The 17809-nt window shown below is 35.3% G+C and overlaps 3 protein-coding genes across 3 annotated transcripts; 1 reads left to right on the top strand and 2 right to left on the bottom strand.

The window, feature by feature from the left end:
- The first annotated feature begins 107 nt into the window (after positions 1–107).
- LOC125205342 (probable calcium-binding protein CML15) lies at positions 108–754 on the top strand. Its single transcript, XM_048104211.1, has one exon. It carries the CDS (start codon positions 164–166, stop codon positions 659–661), a length of 498 nt encoding a protein of 165 aa, XP_047960168.1. The 5' UTR covers positions 108–163; the 3' UTR covers positions 662–754.
- Positions 741–6147, bottom strand: LOC125205337 (putative phospholipid-transporting ATPase 9). The gene is made up of 11 exons (XM_048104203.1): positions 5247–6147; positions 3641–4983; positions 3378–3488; positions 3013–3289; positions 2836–2924; positions 2632–2740; positions 2340–2543; positions 2128–2253; positions 1935–2033; positions 1660–1851; positions 741–1573 (listed from the first exon to the last, which is right to left on the bottom strand). The coding sequence occupies exons 1-11, from the start codon at positions 5637–5639 to the stop codon at positions 944–946; spliced, it is 3573 nt and encodes a 1190-aa protein (XP_047960160.1). The 5' UTR covers positions 5640–6147; the 3' UTR covers positions 741–943.
- A 6352-nt stretch (positions 6148–12499) lies between these two features.
- LOC125205340 (probable isoprenylcysteine alpha-carbonyl methylesterase ICMEL2) lies at positions 12500–15591 on the bottom strand. The gene is made up of 11 exons (XM_048104209.1): positions 15119–15591; positions 14824–14900; positions 14657–14726; positions 14487–14567; positions 14102–14176; positions 13756–13857; positions 13527–13664; positions 13346–13411; positions 13115–13258; positions 12900–12990; positions 12500–12787 (listed from the first exon to the last, which is right to left on the bottom strand). Exons 1-11 carry the CDS (start codon positions 15424–15426, stop codon positions 12626–12628), a joined length of 1314 nt encoding a protein of 437 aa, XP_047960166.1. The 5' UTR covers positions 15427–15591; the 3' UTR covers positions 12500–12625.
- Positions 15592–17809: the final 2218 nt, after the last annotated feature.

Below are 17809 nucleotides of genomic sequence, written 5' to 3' on the forward strand. Positions count from 1 at the left end.
ACATAGCTTAATCTTTCTATTTCATTTGGATCATTCTTTTCTAGAATAAGGACAGCCCCACATCATTAAACAAACCAAAAACCAACTTACAAGAAAAAAAATACATCAATCAATCATATTCCTCCCTCTCCCTTCCCCTCTTTCTCATCTATTCTACAATTTGATGGCTTCAATGCAATGCGACTCCGAGCAGCTGAAGCAGCTAAAGGAGATCTTCGACCGGTTTGACATGGACAAAGACGGCAGCCTGACGCTGCTGGAGCTAGCGGCCCTTCTCCGGTCCCTCGGCCTCAAGCCCACGGGCGACCAAATCCACACCATCTCGTCCACCATGGACGCCAATGGCAATGGCGCCATAGAGTTTGATGAATTGGTGGAGCTGATGTTGTCCGATCTTAGCAAAGAAGCCCCCAACCACGACCAGCTCATGGGGGTGTTCAAGGCCTTCGACCGTGATGGAAATGGCTACATCACCGCGGCTGAGCTGGCAGGTCAGATGGCCAAGATGGGCCATCCCCTCACCTACAACGAGCTCACCGATATGATGCATGAGGCTGACGTTAATGGCGATGGCGTCATCAGCTTCCACGAGTTTGCCAACATCATGGCTAAATCGGCTATAGACACCCTCAGCCTCCCTCCCTCGTGGTTGGAATCCTAGGTAGCACAGGTTAAGGTTTTCATCAAATGGGTAGGAATGTTCTTGAAATCAAGATTGAATTTTTATTTAATGCCAGAAATTTTTAGAACCAAATCTCTCTCCATCTCTATTTCATGATAACTTATTCCATTATTACATCAAGATTCTACTGTCTAACTACGAGGAATTATACAATGTGTAGTAAAATTGAAAGAATAAAAAAATTTACAAAAGCATGAGGGCTTACAACAACCACAGCATGATTCTGTACATTGCAACAAGCTAAAGAATACCATGCTGCTTCTAGCGGCCGTGGCTTCGTTCCTGCAGAGGGTTCGTTCGTGCCAGTGAACGCGCTGTGAATCCAACGGTTGTAGGCCTAATCGACCTCTGCCTCACTATGTTGCAGTACTCGGGATCCTCGTACCACCCCTCATGTCTTATCCACTGTATCCTCCCATGGTACATTGGGAAGAATCTCATCTGGATCGCGTTGTAAATGAAGTAAGGCACGAGGGCAGAGACTACAACAATGAAGGTGACGACATAGTAGGCGGGCGTGGCTGCAAGAGACTGGACAAAGACTTTGTATGCAGTTGTGGCAAAGGATGGAGACATAGCTCCATAGGCCAAGAGGAAAATGTACCAAAATGCAATGCTGCCCCATATCAAAATGTGTTGCAGCAGAGTGAAGTAGCTGATTGCAAGTGCCATCTGGCAGTTCACGACCCAGACAACGCAGGTGTACATTGTGGCTCCGAAGATTTGGAAATCCGCAGGCTTTCCGTCCTCGTTGAACGCCTGAGGGCTCAGCGCCCTTTCGCAGAAGAAGAAGATAATGATGGCACTGCAGAGGCCATTGAACATCCATCCAATTATGCGGCGCCAGCTGAAGAGTAGATTCTGCACACCTTCTTGGTACAGCATGGGAAACTGCATTGCCAAAATATGTCAGCATTGATGAATATGACTTATACATGAAGGAGAGACAGAGAGAGATGCTAGTGTGAGTTTGTTACCTTTAGACAGAATCTAGCTGATACGTCTTGGTCGAAGACTCCTAGAGCTACCACAGGCAACGATGTGAAGAACACGTTGTAGAGAGACAGGAACCAGTCGTTGTACGCAGGTTGTCCGGAAAATGATGTGAAAGCCTCGTACAAGAAGACTGTGATGCCATAAGTGATGTTCTTGTAGAAGAAGTAGCAAATCTGCATTGAAAAAGGATGGATTTTTAGAGACTTGTTGTTTTCATACAACAATGAAGATTGTTTATCAGAGTAAAAGTAATTACCATTGTGGAAATCCTTCTGTAGCACCAGTGTCCATGAACCAAAAGCAAGCGTTCCAAAAATCGGAACTGAGCTATTGCAATGTCGCTCGACATCACTGCCTGAAATTTGCACAAGAAATATGGTCAGTTTTGAAAGGTGGAATGGCTTGCATCAGAAATGGAACTCTGATTTATGAGGAATCAGATTTTCTACCTGCATTCCTTCAACGCCACTGATCCCAATTCCAATATCTGCTTCTTGAAGCATTCCAACGTCGTTGGCTCCATCACCAATGGCCAAGGTAGTCTTTGTGGTTCCATCCTTGACAAGCCTCGTCACCTAAACAATCACAAGAAACGTTAGTAACATATAGGAAAGGTAGAATAAACCCGAACAAGTGAAGAATGTGGATGCAATAAACTCACCAGCGCCTTCTGTTTAGGGGAGGAGCGGCAGCAGATGACTGATGCACAGCCAACTGCAAGCTCAAGAAACAGTTTCTTGACGTCGTCTTCCAATGCATATGCAAGAGATTTCCCATCGATGATCAAGGCAAAGGCATCACTGCTCAACTTAGCAACCTGAGCCTTCCCTTCGGTGATCTGTCGAACAACACTTTGCTTCGAAGCCTAATAAATCAAAGGAAATAGCAAGAATCTCAGCATTTGGAACCTTTAGATTAACATGAAAGATTATCTGTCAAGAAAACAAATTTACCTTAGCAATTTCACTCTTTTCGCCGTTTTTCTCCAGAGCTTTGATCTCAGGGCTCTCCAATGTAATAATAATCTGCTTCATTCCTTGTCTGAGCAAGCTACAAGCATAACTGCAAAATTGATTCTCACAGTTAGAAATCTGCTGGAAATCATACACCTCAAAAACAATTTCAAGATATTAATTAGGCCAAGAATTTATATATACCCTATGTTGATAGCAGTTTCCATCTTGTCCCCAGTCAAAACCCATAATTTGATTCCTGCTTGAGCTAGTTTGTCAATGCATTCTGGAACCTGAAAGGAATAGCACAAACTCTATAAATTTGAGAGAGAGAAAGAGGGAGGATGCTGCATATTTCTACATGATTGTCTCATAACTAACCCCTTGTTGGAGCTTGTCCTCAACAGCTGTTGCACCTAAAAGAATCAAATCTTTTTCTATACTTTCAGTCACTTCATCAATCAGTGCCTCACGATCAGCGCTAACTGAGTTTTTGGCAGCCAAAAGTTTTGAATCAAACGCTTGAAACTCGTCTTCGCTTAGCTCCCTATAAGCAAGTATCAAGGTCCTTAAGCCTGCATCGGCGTACTCATTGCAGTGCTCTCTGGTTTTCTCTTCATATTCCCTTCCATTTCTAGCAAGCCTCTCAAACATAACACTGCATAAAGAAAATCATCCGTATTAAACAACCATTGCAATGCCACTTTCAACTTCAGTGATTCATTAAGCTGCAAAGAAAAAGCAACCTGTCAGCTCCTTTGCAAAGTAACATTAGCTTTCCCTCCTCATCTCTTACTATAACTGACATTCTCTTTCTTGCACTGTTGAATTCTAGAATACTTAAGAGATTGTATGATCTGCATCAAACAACACACAGATATTGCATGATCAACTTACATGTACCACATCAGTTATCAACAGTAATAAAAACATTAAATTTAAGCCCATTGCCTAATAATAGGTTCTCACTTATGATAGTATGAATGTGGTAGAAAGATAAGTTACTGACCTTTCAACTCGTTTGCCAGTGACGGGATTCAACTCATTGATAGAAACACTTGTTTGTGTTCTTTTAAAGAACTCAAAGCCAAGTTCTCTGGCTGCAATGACAAAGGCAGCCTCATCAGGTGATTCAGCTTCATACGTGATTTTCCCTGTATTCTCATCCATGTCAGGCACTGCTGTATGACAGACTGCCAATAAACGAAAGAATTGCTGGATCACGTTCGAGTGACTCTCATTCACCCAATTCCCATTGTTGACCCTCTCGTCGTCAAAGTTGAAGCCTTTGACAGAGGACTTCTGAGGGCTAACAGGGTGCTCAGCTGCATGTTTTGCACTCACAGCCAGAGGCGACCCCTTCCTGTTCGCCATCGACCTTTCCACCTCCGTTACACCATAGCCATAAGCAGTGCCAGCAATCGAACACTTGATGAACTCCATGGAGTTGCAAGTCAATGTACCTGTCTTATCAGAGAGAATTGTATCAACTTGGCCGAGTTCCTCATTCAGATTTGAGGTACGGGCGTGAGCTGGCTTGTCAGTTTCTTCATAGTACATATGTATGTCTTGATTGATGAAAATGCTCTGAAGCACTTTCACAATCTCTATTGAGACGTACAACGAGATTGGAATGAAGTTGCTGTAGAGCAACAGCACTGTGAGGAAGTGATACACAGCTGCAATGGGAGCCCTATCAGGATCAAAGAAAATGTCAGCTGTCTCGGGTCTGAGGTACCACCTCTGGTGCCCACCTTCTTTGTCTTCCCTAGTTACAACACCAAAGTAAACTGAGCCGATAAAGGCCATCAAGAAAAGCACACCGAATAGTAAGTAGATGATCTTGTCCATCTTCTTCTCAACCTTGCTTCTCTTCGAGGGTGGATCCGTGGAGTTTTGAATCACCTTTGTGTCATGGCCAGTGAAGATCACTGCTCCATATATATGATCTGTATTTCGTAGCTTAGAATCTCTAAGCAGCAGCTGTTGAGGAGAGAGCGGGTATTGCTCCCCCTCAAACTCCATGCTCCCAACAAAACTGTACAAGTTAGCATTAGGATCTTCACATTTCACAATGGCCTTGAAATCACCAAGGTCACGCTCCTCGTGCAACGATGAAGTGACTTCCAACGCCTGCTTCAGCTTCAAATTCGTCTCCCCATCAAGATTCATCGTCTCAACATAGCATATAGCATCCTCGTAGCTCGAAGATAGCAAGACTAAATCTGCAGGGAAGAATTGATCCTTCTCCACCTTCACTAAATCACCCACTCTCAGATTTCTCCATTCAGTGTGCTTAAAAATCCCACCACCCTGATGCACCTTCACCTTCCTATTGTTCATCTCAATATCCTAAAAATCCCAAAACAGTTCATCATCAGGAAAAATAGCCCTAAATTTTCATTACTTCCTGTCACTTTCCATAAATAGTTTCCATCTAATTCCTACAAACAACACAATAATTCTAAAAACCATTTCCAACCAGCTAAGATGCACAACACTGAATATTAAGAAATCAATGAACACCATTCAATCAATCTAATAAAAGAATCATCAACAACAATAATGTCGGTGGGCTACAAATGTGAAAAACAAGATGAGGCAATAAAAATTACCTGCTTCTTCCGTTGCCAATCTTCAATGAACTCTTTAACCATGGTTGCTCCGATGATCACAATCAACGGAATGATGGCGCTGACGGCGGAATAAGGAGCAAGCGGCGTGAAGGACAAGCAGCCGATGACAAGGAAGTAGAAGTTAGCCACTCTTCTAAACTGCTCAAACAGAGACTTGGGCAAGAAACTTGCAGCTGTATACTTGGTGGTTCTCACATAATTTGAGGCATAATGCCTAATACCGGTGTCGGCACCATCAGGCTCGTTGCAAACAACCACTCTTGAAAAACCAGGTCTCCCAATCTGTGAATGCTCCTCTTTGAATCCAGCTCTCCCACATTTGAAAGAGTAGATCTTGCTCAGATGCAGCTTCTTCCTTCTCTCACCTCTCATTTTGAGAAAAGTTGAATCTTGGCTCTTTTCTTTTAACACCAGTGGCGGAAATGCAACTGACAATGAAAGCTAGGCAGTAAAGCTACCTCAAAATCACAACTTTGGCTTTAATAAATGAAATATTCTTTCTATTCTATCAGCCCAAGAAAAGGCCTCAAACCCCAATAACTCAGAGAGCCACAGATGTCACAACAAAACCTTATTAAAATGTTTTATAACAAAGGGTGGATGAAAACTTCACCAAACAGGAAGATGATGCAGACGCTAAATGCAAGAAACAGTGACATGTGCCAGAAAATATGATAGCACTAAACAAACACAGCTCTCTCTCTCTATCCCTCCACCTTAAATCTTGAAAAGATTCGATCTTTGTAGTAATTACAGAGAATGGCGATGGCCCAGAATTCAGTGAGAGATTTAAAGATTTTGAAGGAGTTTAATATGAAACTATATACAAATAAAATCCTTTATAACGTGTGTGTATGGGAAGCAATTATTCAGAGATTTGATTTTTCTGATAGAACAAAAGCATTGAACATTGACTTGGATCTTTTGGTTTGACTTCCTCAGCCGCTCGATTGGACACACGCGCAGTGGTTCGAAGAAGCCTTCAAACTTGCTAGTAGTTCATTAAAATACACGAAAAAGCATAGGAAAGTACCTTCGTATTCAACTTGAAATTCCCTACAATAAAATAAGATGGTGTTTGGTTTCTTAGATAAAACAATATTAATATATAATAGAGATTAAATTATTAGATTATTTTAGTCTTAGGGCTTTTCTATAAATAATTATCTCATGATTATCCATTTAGGATTGAGTTGTGGAATGAATTTCATGAACCAAACACACTACAAATTTAATCCGGGATACAATATTGCAATCTCGATTTTCTTGAAAATAAAAATTCTTTTTCCATTTTATTCGTTTCCTAAAATTAGAAATTTTATATTTTAGGAAACTTTTTTCATTAAAGAAACTCATTTTTCATTGACACATGTTTTCCCGTATATCTCATTTATATTAATAATTTTATACGATTAAAATCATATCACCTCAAAAGTTTCAATTTTTGAAAAATGGAGAGAGTATAATATGGAAAAAGAATGGAGTATAATATTTTTCTTTTCTTTATTTATATTTCCTGAATGAGAATTTTGTTGAAGAAGCTTCACAAGACTAAATGCTACGGAAAACCGCAAGATTTATGCTCATGCGTTTATATTATGAATTTGCAGCGAAAAATCTTAAGAAAAAATGACGCCATGTTTTGGTAAAAAATTGATTTCTTGCTTAGTGGCTAACAGCGTGGACGGATTATAATTAATTAATTGTTAAACAAGAAAGTTATACTGATTTTTTATTTTATTTTTTTGGTGGAATGTAGCTTCTAGAAACATTCCGGAAGTCGGGCTCATTTATGTCGTGGTTTTTATGATTCGTAGTAATAAAATAGTAGTTGAAAATTATGGTGTGAATTTTGAAGCTTCGAGTTCGAGTTAATTTTGTTATTATGCTTAATTAATTGCTACAAAATCTAATTTTAAGCCATTATCCGCGCGTTGGTGAATCTATGCGATCTTGAGCTTCTAGAAAGAAATGAATTAATTGCGATTAATTAAAATACAACTTACTTAAATTGAGTGTAATTATAACTAACAACATTTCGTTGCCTCTATGCCAGCCTAGTTTGGTGGTGCATTGACCTTTTAATTTAAAGATTATGAATTTTGGTCGTTGAAAATTTATCTGGTGCATTTTTCCCCTCTCATATTATATTCCTAGCTATGTTAATTAGTTAGAAATTAACTTTAATTCAAATATGTCCCCTCTCATTTTTCCCCTCTCAAAATATTAGCATTTAATTTAACGATTTTACTAGTAATCATAAATAATACTAGTAAGATGTATGGTTTCATGTAGCAAATAGTCTTCGTGTCGATTTCAATTTTTAAGTATCTATCATATATTTAATGGAGTGTAAACCAAAGTTGACTTCTTGAATATCGAGTTAATTGGATTTTTTTGACGATCTTACGCGATAAACTTATTTTATGATATTTCAACTCAATAAAAAAAGAAACTTAGTATAAAGAAATTGAAGTTATGTGTAAAAAGTTGACCTATAATAGAGGTACAGGTATTTTAAGCTGACATCATTGCTTTGATCATAGATTATTCAATAATTACATTTTATCTCTAGATTGTGGTTGGTAATATTGCTTCAATAATAATATTCTTAATACAAGCTTTGTTTTTTCACGAACTACAAATATTTTATATTTTTTAGTTATTTCAAATCAAACGGTTATTAAAAGTTTTCAATTAGTATAGGTGATAATGCAAAATTGATAGTTCTGAATTTTGGCGAAGTTGTTGGGGATTTTTAAGGTAGGATTTTTCAGTTGCCTTGAGTTATTTGCATCAATTATACAAAATTTACATTCCACGGACATATAAATAAGTTGGATATTTTAGTATAATTGGATTAACTTGATTGATCAGTATTATCATAATGAGACATCATGTAAGTTTGGAAGTGCGGAGTGCACTCTTATTTGAATTCATTATGATAACATATGAACAGGGGTTCGGGGGCAGCGCCCCCGAGTAGCGGGGTCCAAGGGGCAGAGCCCCTGGCTGGGGTCGAGCTGATCAAAGGATTATTTTATTTCCAACGAAGTTGCTTTGTAAGAAATTCATCCAAAAATGTAATTTATGAAAGTCAAAGGACTATTTTGTAATTTTGAAAACTTTTGAAAATCAGTTAAATTCGGTTAAGAACTTAACAGATGCAACCCTTCATCTTGTTTAAGAACTGATCAATTCTTTTGGTTCAATCTAATCTCGAATATACATATGAAAATTCTGATTTCTCTGAATTTTATCCGATCAAATATTTTGGTAGAACCACCGAAATTGATTTGATCTGAAATTGATTTCATCACGACTTTCAGATTATCCGTTCCGTTTTGTTCAATATACTGAATCTCCCAAACATATTTGTGGTAGTACTTGACAAAATCTACGTTGCCACGGGCAAGTTTTATTTTAAGAAAGGTTATTTTTTAAAATCAAGTTTTTGTAATTGACAAAATCTACGTTGTTTGATTTATTAGAGAAAATATAACGCTAGGCCGCCAGCGATGAAGTAAATCAGCCTTTAATACTACTCCATTAACTAAAATTATTTTAAAGGATACTCAATTAATTCTGACAAAGATAAAACTATGATCAAGATAAGGACTGCAGCATTATTCAATTATTATACTCGGTTGTTAATCTTAGATAAACAAACTGCAGCATTCAAATCATATTATTATAAATTACATGAGAATCTATAAGATCACACATCATTTATAAACATGTACTCGGAGTTTTATTGACGTTTGATTCATGTCAGTTTTTTATTTTATGATCAAAACCATTGAACCAACCACTAATTACAACCGAAATTCAAAATCTATTTTATGATAGTAGTGTATAGTACTACTACTAAATATGAAAATAAATAGTCATGTATTATATCGATTTTTACGTATGCTAGACTAGATATATGACTAGTGCTCTTTCAGTCTTTTGTGTGTGGTAATCATTAATTTTGATGATTAAATGTTAATTATGTTGACGCACGTAATCCTCTAATTATGGGCATATGGAATTCACCATTTCTTTAGCTTGTAATTTAATTTCATTATATTATTCAATTTATTTATTCGTAATTGATTTTATATTCGTTTTCAACCATACATAAAATGAATAATTTCAACTAAGAAATTTATCATATAATCAAGGAGTAAAAAACAAATTTCGATAAAAACCTAAAATATGTTAGATATGGTCTAAAACTGACCACCCTCTTTGATATGCATGCATATGGTTTGATGCCAAACCAATATTGAATATCGGTTGTGGAATTGGGCATTTTACCATTAATTTGTGTCTTACTAGACAGTCTCTATATATTTCTAAATTCAGACCTGAGAAAACCACAACTTTGATGGAAGCTTTCATTAAATTCACTGCATTTATGGTTGTGAAGTTTGGGCAAATGGCTATAGTTGTACTTATTTATTTTAATTTTGACTCAGGTTATTTTAACTTCACCATATATTAAATGAAATTTGGCACACCGTGAGTTCTTTTATGTAAGTACAAAGAGTTTTTCAAAATAAAATTACAGACTAAATGTTTACAAACAGTAAATGACCCCACTTAACGAAAATTAAATTGGGACTTGGGGAGGAACATGAATTTAATCTGGTTGGCATCAACTATGATCAATAGTCCATTTCACAAAATTTTGCTTTTTTCGTACAAACCAAACGCAGGCCATGACCAAGACTTTGAAACACAACAACCAAATACTGATCCATCAAAACACACATTTTTCTTTTCCAAATTCTCAGTTGAGATTAAATCTTGGATAATGATATTAATCTGAATATTCTAAATAATTCATATAATGACGAAGAACATTGATATAATATCGTTGCAAACCACACTCCTTTGGTTGTTTTGAAATAGTATATTATAAGATGTTTCATCAATAACAATAACTACATTATAAATTATTAGAAGACATATAATCAATCGAAGATGAGATGCTCAATAGTTTCGATTTCTCCTACAAAAGTACACCTATGCTATCATCTTCAATTCCACGATTCCTAAATCTGAAAAGCCTTCCCTTTTACAATGACTCTTTCACGAAATAAGCATTTATATACTCCCTCTGTTCAATAGTAATAGAGGCGTTTCTTCAGTCTGATAGACATTTTCTAATTCCAAAATAAGCATTTATATACTCCCTCCGTTCAATTGTAATGGAGACGTTTCTTTTCGGCATAGAGATTAAAAAAAAATGGGTTAGATAAGTTAAGTAAAAGATTAATAAAGTTGAAAATGAAGAAGGTAGAGGGATGAAGAGAGAAAAAAATAAGAGAGAGTAAAATAAGTGTAAAAAAATATGTTGATTTTTACTAAAAAGGGGAAATAACTCTATTACAATGGAACATACCAAAATATCAAAATGACTCTATTACGAATAATATTTTATACAAATCTATACATACTAAATTATTCTGACAACCATATTTTATACAAATCTATACATACTAAATTATTCTGACAACCAATGACATGTGAGAATCATCAAAGTGGTTTTTCTTTTTAGTAAATTATTAAAAACGTGACACGAAACTTTTGGCGTTTATTACCAGGAAAAGGAATATCCAAATAACAATATTCTAAAAAGAGAATAGACAATCGTCCATTAAATTTCGATCTCCATAACTTTCATGTGTCTGCCCAAATTAATTATTTGGCCCACTATTTGCATTATTGATTCCGTATTGCCGTCTTTTTCAACTTCTGTTTTTTCCATGATCGGCGTCTCAACAATACTCCCTACGTCACAAATTTTTAACGATGGAACCACAATAAACTCAAACTCGTGATCTTTGGATCGAACATTAATCACTTTACTATTTGATCAACACATTCACATTATATGTTACTAGTAATGAGTCATCTTACTTGACAAAAAGAAAAGTAGTCATCTTGCTTCATTTACTTTCAAAATAAAATTTACTATTTACTTCCTTCCTCCTATAATAGGAGTCACATTTGATGTGAGCACGAATTTTAAGAAAGGTAAAAAATAGTGGGTTGGAAAAATTAATGAAATATGATGTCCACTTTTTTATATTGATTTTTATAATAGAATGTGAGTGAAGTGAGTTAATGGAATGGGTGACCTACTCACTATTTATAATAAAAGTGAAATGTGATTTCTTATTGTTGACTGACTGAAATGACAAAATGTGATTCTTATTATGGGACTGGAAGAGTACTTTATTTTACTTTTCATTAAATTTCATGAAATTATCTAAACTCCCTAATTTAATGATTAGTAACCTTATGTAAAGAAAAGCAAAAATTGTTAGAAAATTTAAGAAAATTAGTCAAATTATGGCTCATCCTACAATTAAAGTACCGGTGAAAATAATAAAATTTAGATTTGTTCACAATTATATGGAGTATTCATCAGTGAAAGAATCTGGTCACCTATGTGGCTATGTGCAATATATTGTTGATGTTTTTCTACCATACAATCTAATATTTTTTTATAAATAGACTCCATCGTTTAATTTATAGATATTATATGATTTCTCAGCTTTCATATCAGTTACAAACTTACAATTCTACCAACGTTTTTCGTTGTCTAATGTAATTGCGAACAAATTCAAATTTCATAGTTTCTTGAGTAATTTTTAATTTTACATGGCAGACCCAAATTTAACTAAACTTCCTATTTAATTTTATTTTTGCAATTTATTATAAAGTAAATACCAGATTGTTTCCTAATCAATTAACATCTTACAAAAATTTAACCATCATTAAAATATTTACGCATTTTAATAGCTAACACTTGAATTAATACTCCACAAAAAGTTAGTACAAGTCAATTTTCCGCGTTGTGGAAATATTGAAATATTTAAGTTCACATGACAACGTTGGGTCGTGCGAGACTAAGTCTATGATGTAATGTCGTACTTGTAACGTATATAATTAAAAAACTATCTCGAATGCTTGAAATTAGTGGCCATAATATTTTTGGAGTTTTTTGCAATAAAGTTGGTTGCAATGGTGTGAATTAGACTAGTCACTAAGCAACTTGAACATGATTACATAAGTCTTAGAAACTACTCCTATTTGACCAGTATAATCAGACAAATATTTTGGGCTCATAAATGATAATGGGGTTACATTGATTACACACGAAATTCTTGGGCTTGAGACTAATACCCATGGGGTGGGGCTATTCAAGAATATAAAAATATTGGACTCAATCAAAATAAATTAAACCATAATATAGTAATTTAGTAGAAATGAAATGGGTCATCACTAACCTATATGCAATAAACAACAAAGCATTAAATAATGCTATCCTTTGCTTAAAATGAACTGAACTCTAAAAATGATCAAAAAGGACTGACTTTCCGGGCTAATCTCAACATACATTCAGGCACTAGGCGTCGCCGTGGAGGTGCTGTCACGTCTCTCTCCAGAGCTTCAGCATCGTCGCCGTGAATCAGTCTTATCAAATCTTCAAACAGATCATCATTTCCACCTCTCATAGGGTCCTACATTTTACAACGCAAATAGTCAGGAAATATTTTCCAACATGTATGTAGTAGTTTCAACTTTCAGAGCTTATAGTACTATTATTTTCTTGAATGTGGAATCTTTAGCTACCTGAAGAAACAGATCTGTGTGTGTCTTCTCCTCGTAGAGAATTGCCTCAGATTGAACTCCAGCATCTCGAAGAGCCGCAGCAAAACTTGTACTGCAAATATGCAATGTCAACATGAGTTTTTAGGCCTCTGCCCTATGCCAATGCTCTGTTACATTTCAATGTCACGACAAAATGAAAAAACAGTCTTCATTTATGTGATACATGAGAAACAGACCTGGCCTCAGGGGGGATTGAGAGGTCAGCAGTTCCATGGAATAGAATTATAGGAGGTAACAGAGAAACTGCATTCCTCCTGTTTGGATCCTTCACCACTACTTCTGGAGAATATTGATGTAGAGATTCTTCTCCCTCCATTATCCTGTGCAAGTGATATAAACCGGCTGTGAGATGCTAGACAGGAAGCATCTATGGTTGCAAGGAACGAGGCAAAGTTCATAGTTCATACCCTAGAAATAGTGAGCGGTATAAACCTCGGCTGTTGAAGTGGTCTACCAAATTGAATAGATTATACCTATCCATAAATGTTTCAAGCCACACAATTTTCAAGGAAAATGGATTGTAAGGTTAGAATGCACGCGTTAGTTGCATGAGTTACATGTTGCACTGATTCAAACTTCAAATCTTACCCTCCAGATAAACCAAAGTAGTATTTTATTTGAGATACGCTCCAAGTAATCGTCTCTCCAGCAGCCTCCTTGATTGCCTGCTGTAATATAGCACAAGAAGCAATGTGTGCACCAGCTGACTGCCCCATAATATAGATTCTAAGCAATGAGAGAATTAGGGATCAGTTTTTGTGGATCTGTAGCACACATCTAAGTGTGAGAAAAAGATTTTGATGAAAAACAAAACAACCTGTTGGGATCGCCTCCATAGTCAGCAATGTTTTTGCACACAAATGAGATGCCCTGAGCTGCATCTTGGACCATTTCACCAATTGTTCCTTGAGGAAAATTCCTGCATACAGGATAGCAATCAAATCATATTCTGTAGCATCTCCGGTAAACACAAGGAGCTTAGGAGAGGCAAGAATGTTAATTCCAGTAAAGAAATGCACTACCCAGTTGGATCTGCTGATTGTTATGCATTCGTGAAGCTTATCAATGCCATTTTTTTTGTTAAAGGAGATGATAATTCTTAACTAAACATGTTTTATCTGATTGAACAAGCATTAACAAAAAGATAACTGCACTCGTGTTACCTGTAATCTATGCAAGCGACTATGATACCTCTATCTGATAGCTGTAGGCCCAGAAGAGAACCCCATGCTTTATATCTGTATCAGAAGGCACAAGTGTTGGTCGGAAGTTAAGAAGACGTGATCTTATAACTCAATATTATGCATAGGTAGAAGTTCCTCCCTACATATTTAAGAAGGTCAACTATAATTCTTCTGTTACATACTTTCATGCAAATATGAGGACCTATGCAGTTCTTAGGCCTATGAAATTGTACATAATACTTCCTTAGAACCAAATTTCAGCAGTATATCACCATTTTTATAGTCGTTTCTGGTAAATAGAAAGATATAATTCATCTATGCCGGCAGATACATTAATTAGTTTACAAATGCGGAGAGAGCATACCCAATGATCCATGCACCACCAGTTACAAAGGCAACAACTGGCTTCGCCCCATCTTTGTTCTCTGGTAAATAGAGATCAAGCCTGCACTAGTAAACAAGGTAGCCATTACACAGTGAAATTAAACAGAATATAAAAAACATAGTAGTTGAATGCAGCGCATCAAACCTTACCTATTCCTAGGCTGATCTCCATAAACTATGCTTCTACGTACCCTACTCGAGTAGAAGTAATAGTATCCGACTGCAAGACAGAAGTAAATCTCATTTAGGAAACACCCCTTCCACCACAAGAATTTTAGAAACAGTCAAAATAGAGTGGCATAGAAACACAAGCGAACCTTGAATAAAACCAGGCATGAGCAGAAAAGCATAGAAACCAAGTGCCATGAATCTCATGATCCATCTGTAGCCTACCCTGAATAATCATAAACGATTAGAAACCATTTTACATCATATAGTACTTCTGAATTTATAACTGAGATTATATCCTTAAAAATGCACAAATTTCCCCCAAATTTCTAGGTTACAATCCAATTATAAGTAGAAATTACATTTCATATTGCAATTGCAAACAACAAATTATACACAAACACATTATCATTTAAAATCCGAAAGCATAGAGAAACATTTTACCCTAGAAGGGCCAACAGCTTGAAGGTGAGGCGAGTGATGAGAAAGGTTTCGGATGGCGCAATCGTCATCCGCCCGAACCTGCGGCGGGTGCCGCCGAGGGATAGGGTGACGACGGAGGTCTCGCTGAGGACGCGGCGCCGGCGCCGCTTCTTCTTCTGATCGGAAGTGGAATTCTGATTGGTGAAGCTCGGCGTTCTCGAAATGAGAGGCTTTGTCTCGATCTCGGACGAGGAGGGCATGAAAATCCTGGTGGAGTCGGAGGCCGAATCATGTTCTGATCTGAAGAGCAATGCCGCTGCATTTTTCATTATTCCAGACGATGATGATGATGATGATGATGATGATTGTGTGTGAAACGCTTTAGCTTTATGAGATGTGATGAGTTGGAATGTTGGATTGAGGATGCGATCTCAATAGACGTTAAGTTGGTTAAAATTGAACACAGATTTGGCAGAGAGAGAGAGAGAGTTGTGTACTCTTTAGCTTTCTTTTTTTATTGAAAAGGGATAAATAATGATTTTAGATTATTTACATAACTGATAATTCTATAGCATTTTGGCGGTTTTATCGACCCAGCTACTTCCACGTGTCGTGATAAAGATACTTGTTCTTTTCATAATGAAAACTTTGGAAATGGTCTAATTGCTATATCTGTCTGCCTGCCGCTTTAGGTTTTTGTTTTTCAATAAAAAAGTGTTTTTTAACATAATACTCATATATCATCATGTCCTTTTTTTCATAATTGTATTATATTTAATTGCATATCTTATCTAAAAATTTAAATTAATTAAAAATAACAATAATTCTTAAGTTTGTAGGAGAATTAGATTCTAAGATCATCGCAATTTATTTTGACCAGATTCCAAGATCATCGCAATTATTTTGATCAGATTCTACGATCATCTCAATTTATTTATTAGATTCTAAGATAATCTAAAGAAGAGTTTCAAAATTAATAAAAAATATATAAAAATAATGCAAAACTACTAAATTTGTGTCTATTGTGACCAAGACTAGATCATTATCCTTTTTAGTACTGTAACTCAAAGTACCAGAATTTTCCTAAAAAGGCAATCAATATATATAAACGGTATTACTTGTATGGAGTGGTCAGCCACACGGTGACATTTTTGTAAATGATTATAATAGTTAATATAATAAAATAATAGTAATAGTTAATGCTTAGTTGATTTTACACAATAGCTCTTTTCACCTATTTCGATAAATATTAGGAGTAGTAATGACAAATATATACACCATTCTCTCTCCATATTAATGACAAATATTTATTTTCAAAAACAATCTTTAAATACTTTAAAACAAATATATATAGGGGAGGGGTCTTGTTAGGTTGACATTTATCAACATAATTGAGAATTGAGATGCAATCTCAGCCACTCATCCAGAATATTTGTGAAATGTCAACAGCATGTAGTTTATGTCAACAGAGGGGCATAATTGTAATTTTATTAAATTTTTTTATTTTTTTATTTTTATTATTTTTTTAAAAAAAAATTTAATTTTTTTTAATTTTTTTTTTTTATATTATTTTTTATTTTTTTTTCAACTACATATACAATTCATGTCAACTACATATCAAATAGCAACAACTTTATTCAATAAATACTACTCCCTCCGTCCCGGCTAAGATGACACATTCCTTAGCCGGCACGGGGTTTTAGGAGTAATTGGTTAATGTGTTTAATTGGAGAGAGAAGAGGTGGGTGGAAGTATTAAAATAGAGAGAGAAAGAAAGATGAATATTTTAATAGGGGTGGGAAAAAGTGGTTGAGTGTATTAATTGGAGAGATAAAGTTCCCAAAAAAGGAAATGTGTCATCTTAGTTGGGACAAACTAAAAAGGAAATTGTGTGTGTGGTTGACATTATATGTGTATAGTTGACATTAATTGTATATGTAGATGAAAAATTAAAATTAAAAAATTAAAAATAAATTAAAAATAATTTTAAAAAAAAATTAAAATTAAAATTAAAAAAAATATTTATTGAATAAAATTTACCATGATATTACCATTCTGCCCTTTCATAATTAATTAATCTAAAGATATTTTCCATTTGGAAAAATCTGGACCACTCATTTAATAAAAATGGGTGGCTGATATTGCATCTCATTTCTCAATTAGCATAAAAAATCTCAATTGATCACAATCCTACAGGGGAGTGTTATATTGCTAACTCAATATTTAATTGTTAATTACAATTCAATAATAGCCATTAGATATTCAAATTAAAGCCTAGATCATTTAACCACAAAATGTCAATACGATCAACAAAAAACGTCAATAAGACTATATGATTAATTCCAATAAAAATCAATAGGGGTATTAATGTCAAGTTAGTTATAACTAAATTTTTAAAGAAATCCCAAAACTTTAAATTCATATAACATATATCAAATTAAAGATAATTTTATAAGGATTCCAACGATATACTACATGCATATGTTCCGACGTCAAAATTTGAAAAAAAAAATCTAGAATTTTCGTATTTTTCATTTTCACATAGGCTTAATGTCAATACAGCTAAGATAATATGTCGATATAAAGCATATACAATGACAATTCTAAATTTGTGTTGACATTCTCAAAGCATTGTGTTGATATTTTCGAAAACACTATATTGACATTTTCATCCAAAATCCTAATTTGGCATTTTTTTTTATTTTTTTTATT

Source organism: Salvia hispanica, chromosome 2 (assembly GCF_023119035.1).
Source record: "Salvia hispanica cultivar TCC Black 2014 chromosome 2, UniMelb_Shisp_WGS_1.0, whole genome shotgun sequence".
Classification (NCBI taxonomy): domain Eukaryota; kingdom Viridiplantae; phylum Streptophyta; class Magnoliopsida; order Lamiales; family Lamiaceae; genus Salvia; species Salvia hispanica.

What these genes read in the sequence shown, in the direction of transcription:
- LOC125205342 (XM_048104211.1), top strand. Translation starts at nt 164, where the DNA reads ATGGCTTCAATGCAATGCGACTCCGAGCAGCTGAAGCAGCTAAAGGAG.
- LOC125205340 (XM_048104209.1), bottom strand. Translation starts at nt 15,426, where the DNA reads ATGAAAAATGCAGCGGCATTGCTCTTCAGATCAGAACATGATTCGGCC. An exon ending in AAGCTGTTGGCCCTTCTAGG is followed by an intron (nt 14,901 to 15,118) that starts GTAAAATGTTTC and finishes ATGATTATTCAG; the next exon opens with GGTAGGCTACAGATGGATCA. An exon ending in GGAGATCAGCCTAGGAATAG is followed by an intron (nt 14,568 to 14,656) that starts GTAAGGTTTGAT and finishes TTACTAGTGCAG; the next exon opens with GCTTGATCTCTATTTACCAG.
- LOC125205337 (XM_048104203.1), bottom strand. Translation starts at nt 5,639, where the DNA reads ATGAGAGGTGAGAGAAGGAAGAAGCTGCATCTGAGCAAGATCTACTCT. An exon ending in ACTGGCAAACGAGTTGAAAG is followed by an intron (nt 3,489 to 3,640) that starts GTCAGTAACTTA and finishes TGTTTGATGCAG; the next exon opens with ATCATACAATCTCTTAAGTA. An exon ending in AAAAGAGTGAAATTGCTAAG is followed by an intron (nt 2,544 to 2,631) that starts GTAAATTTGTTT and finishes TTGATTTATTAG; the next exon opens with GCTTCGAAGCAAAGTGTTGT.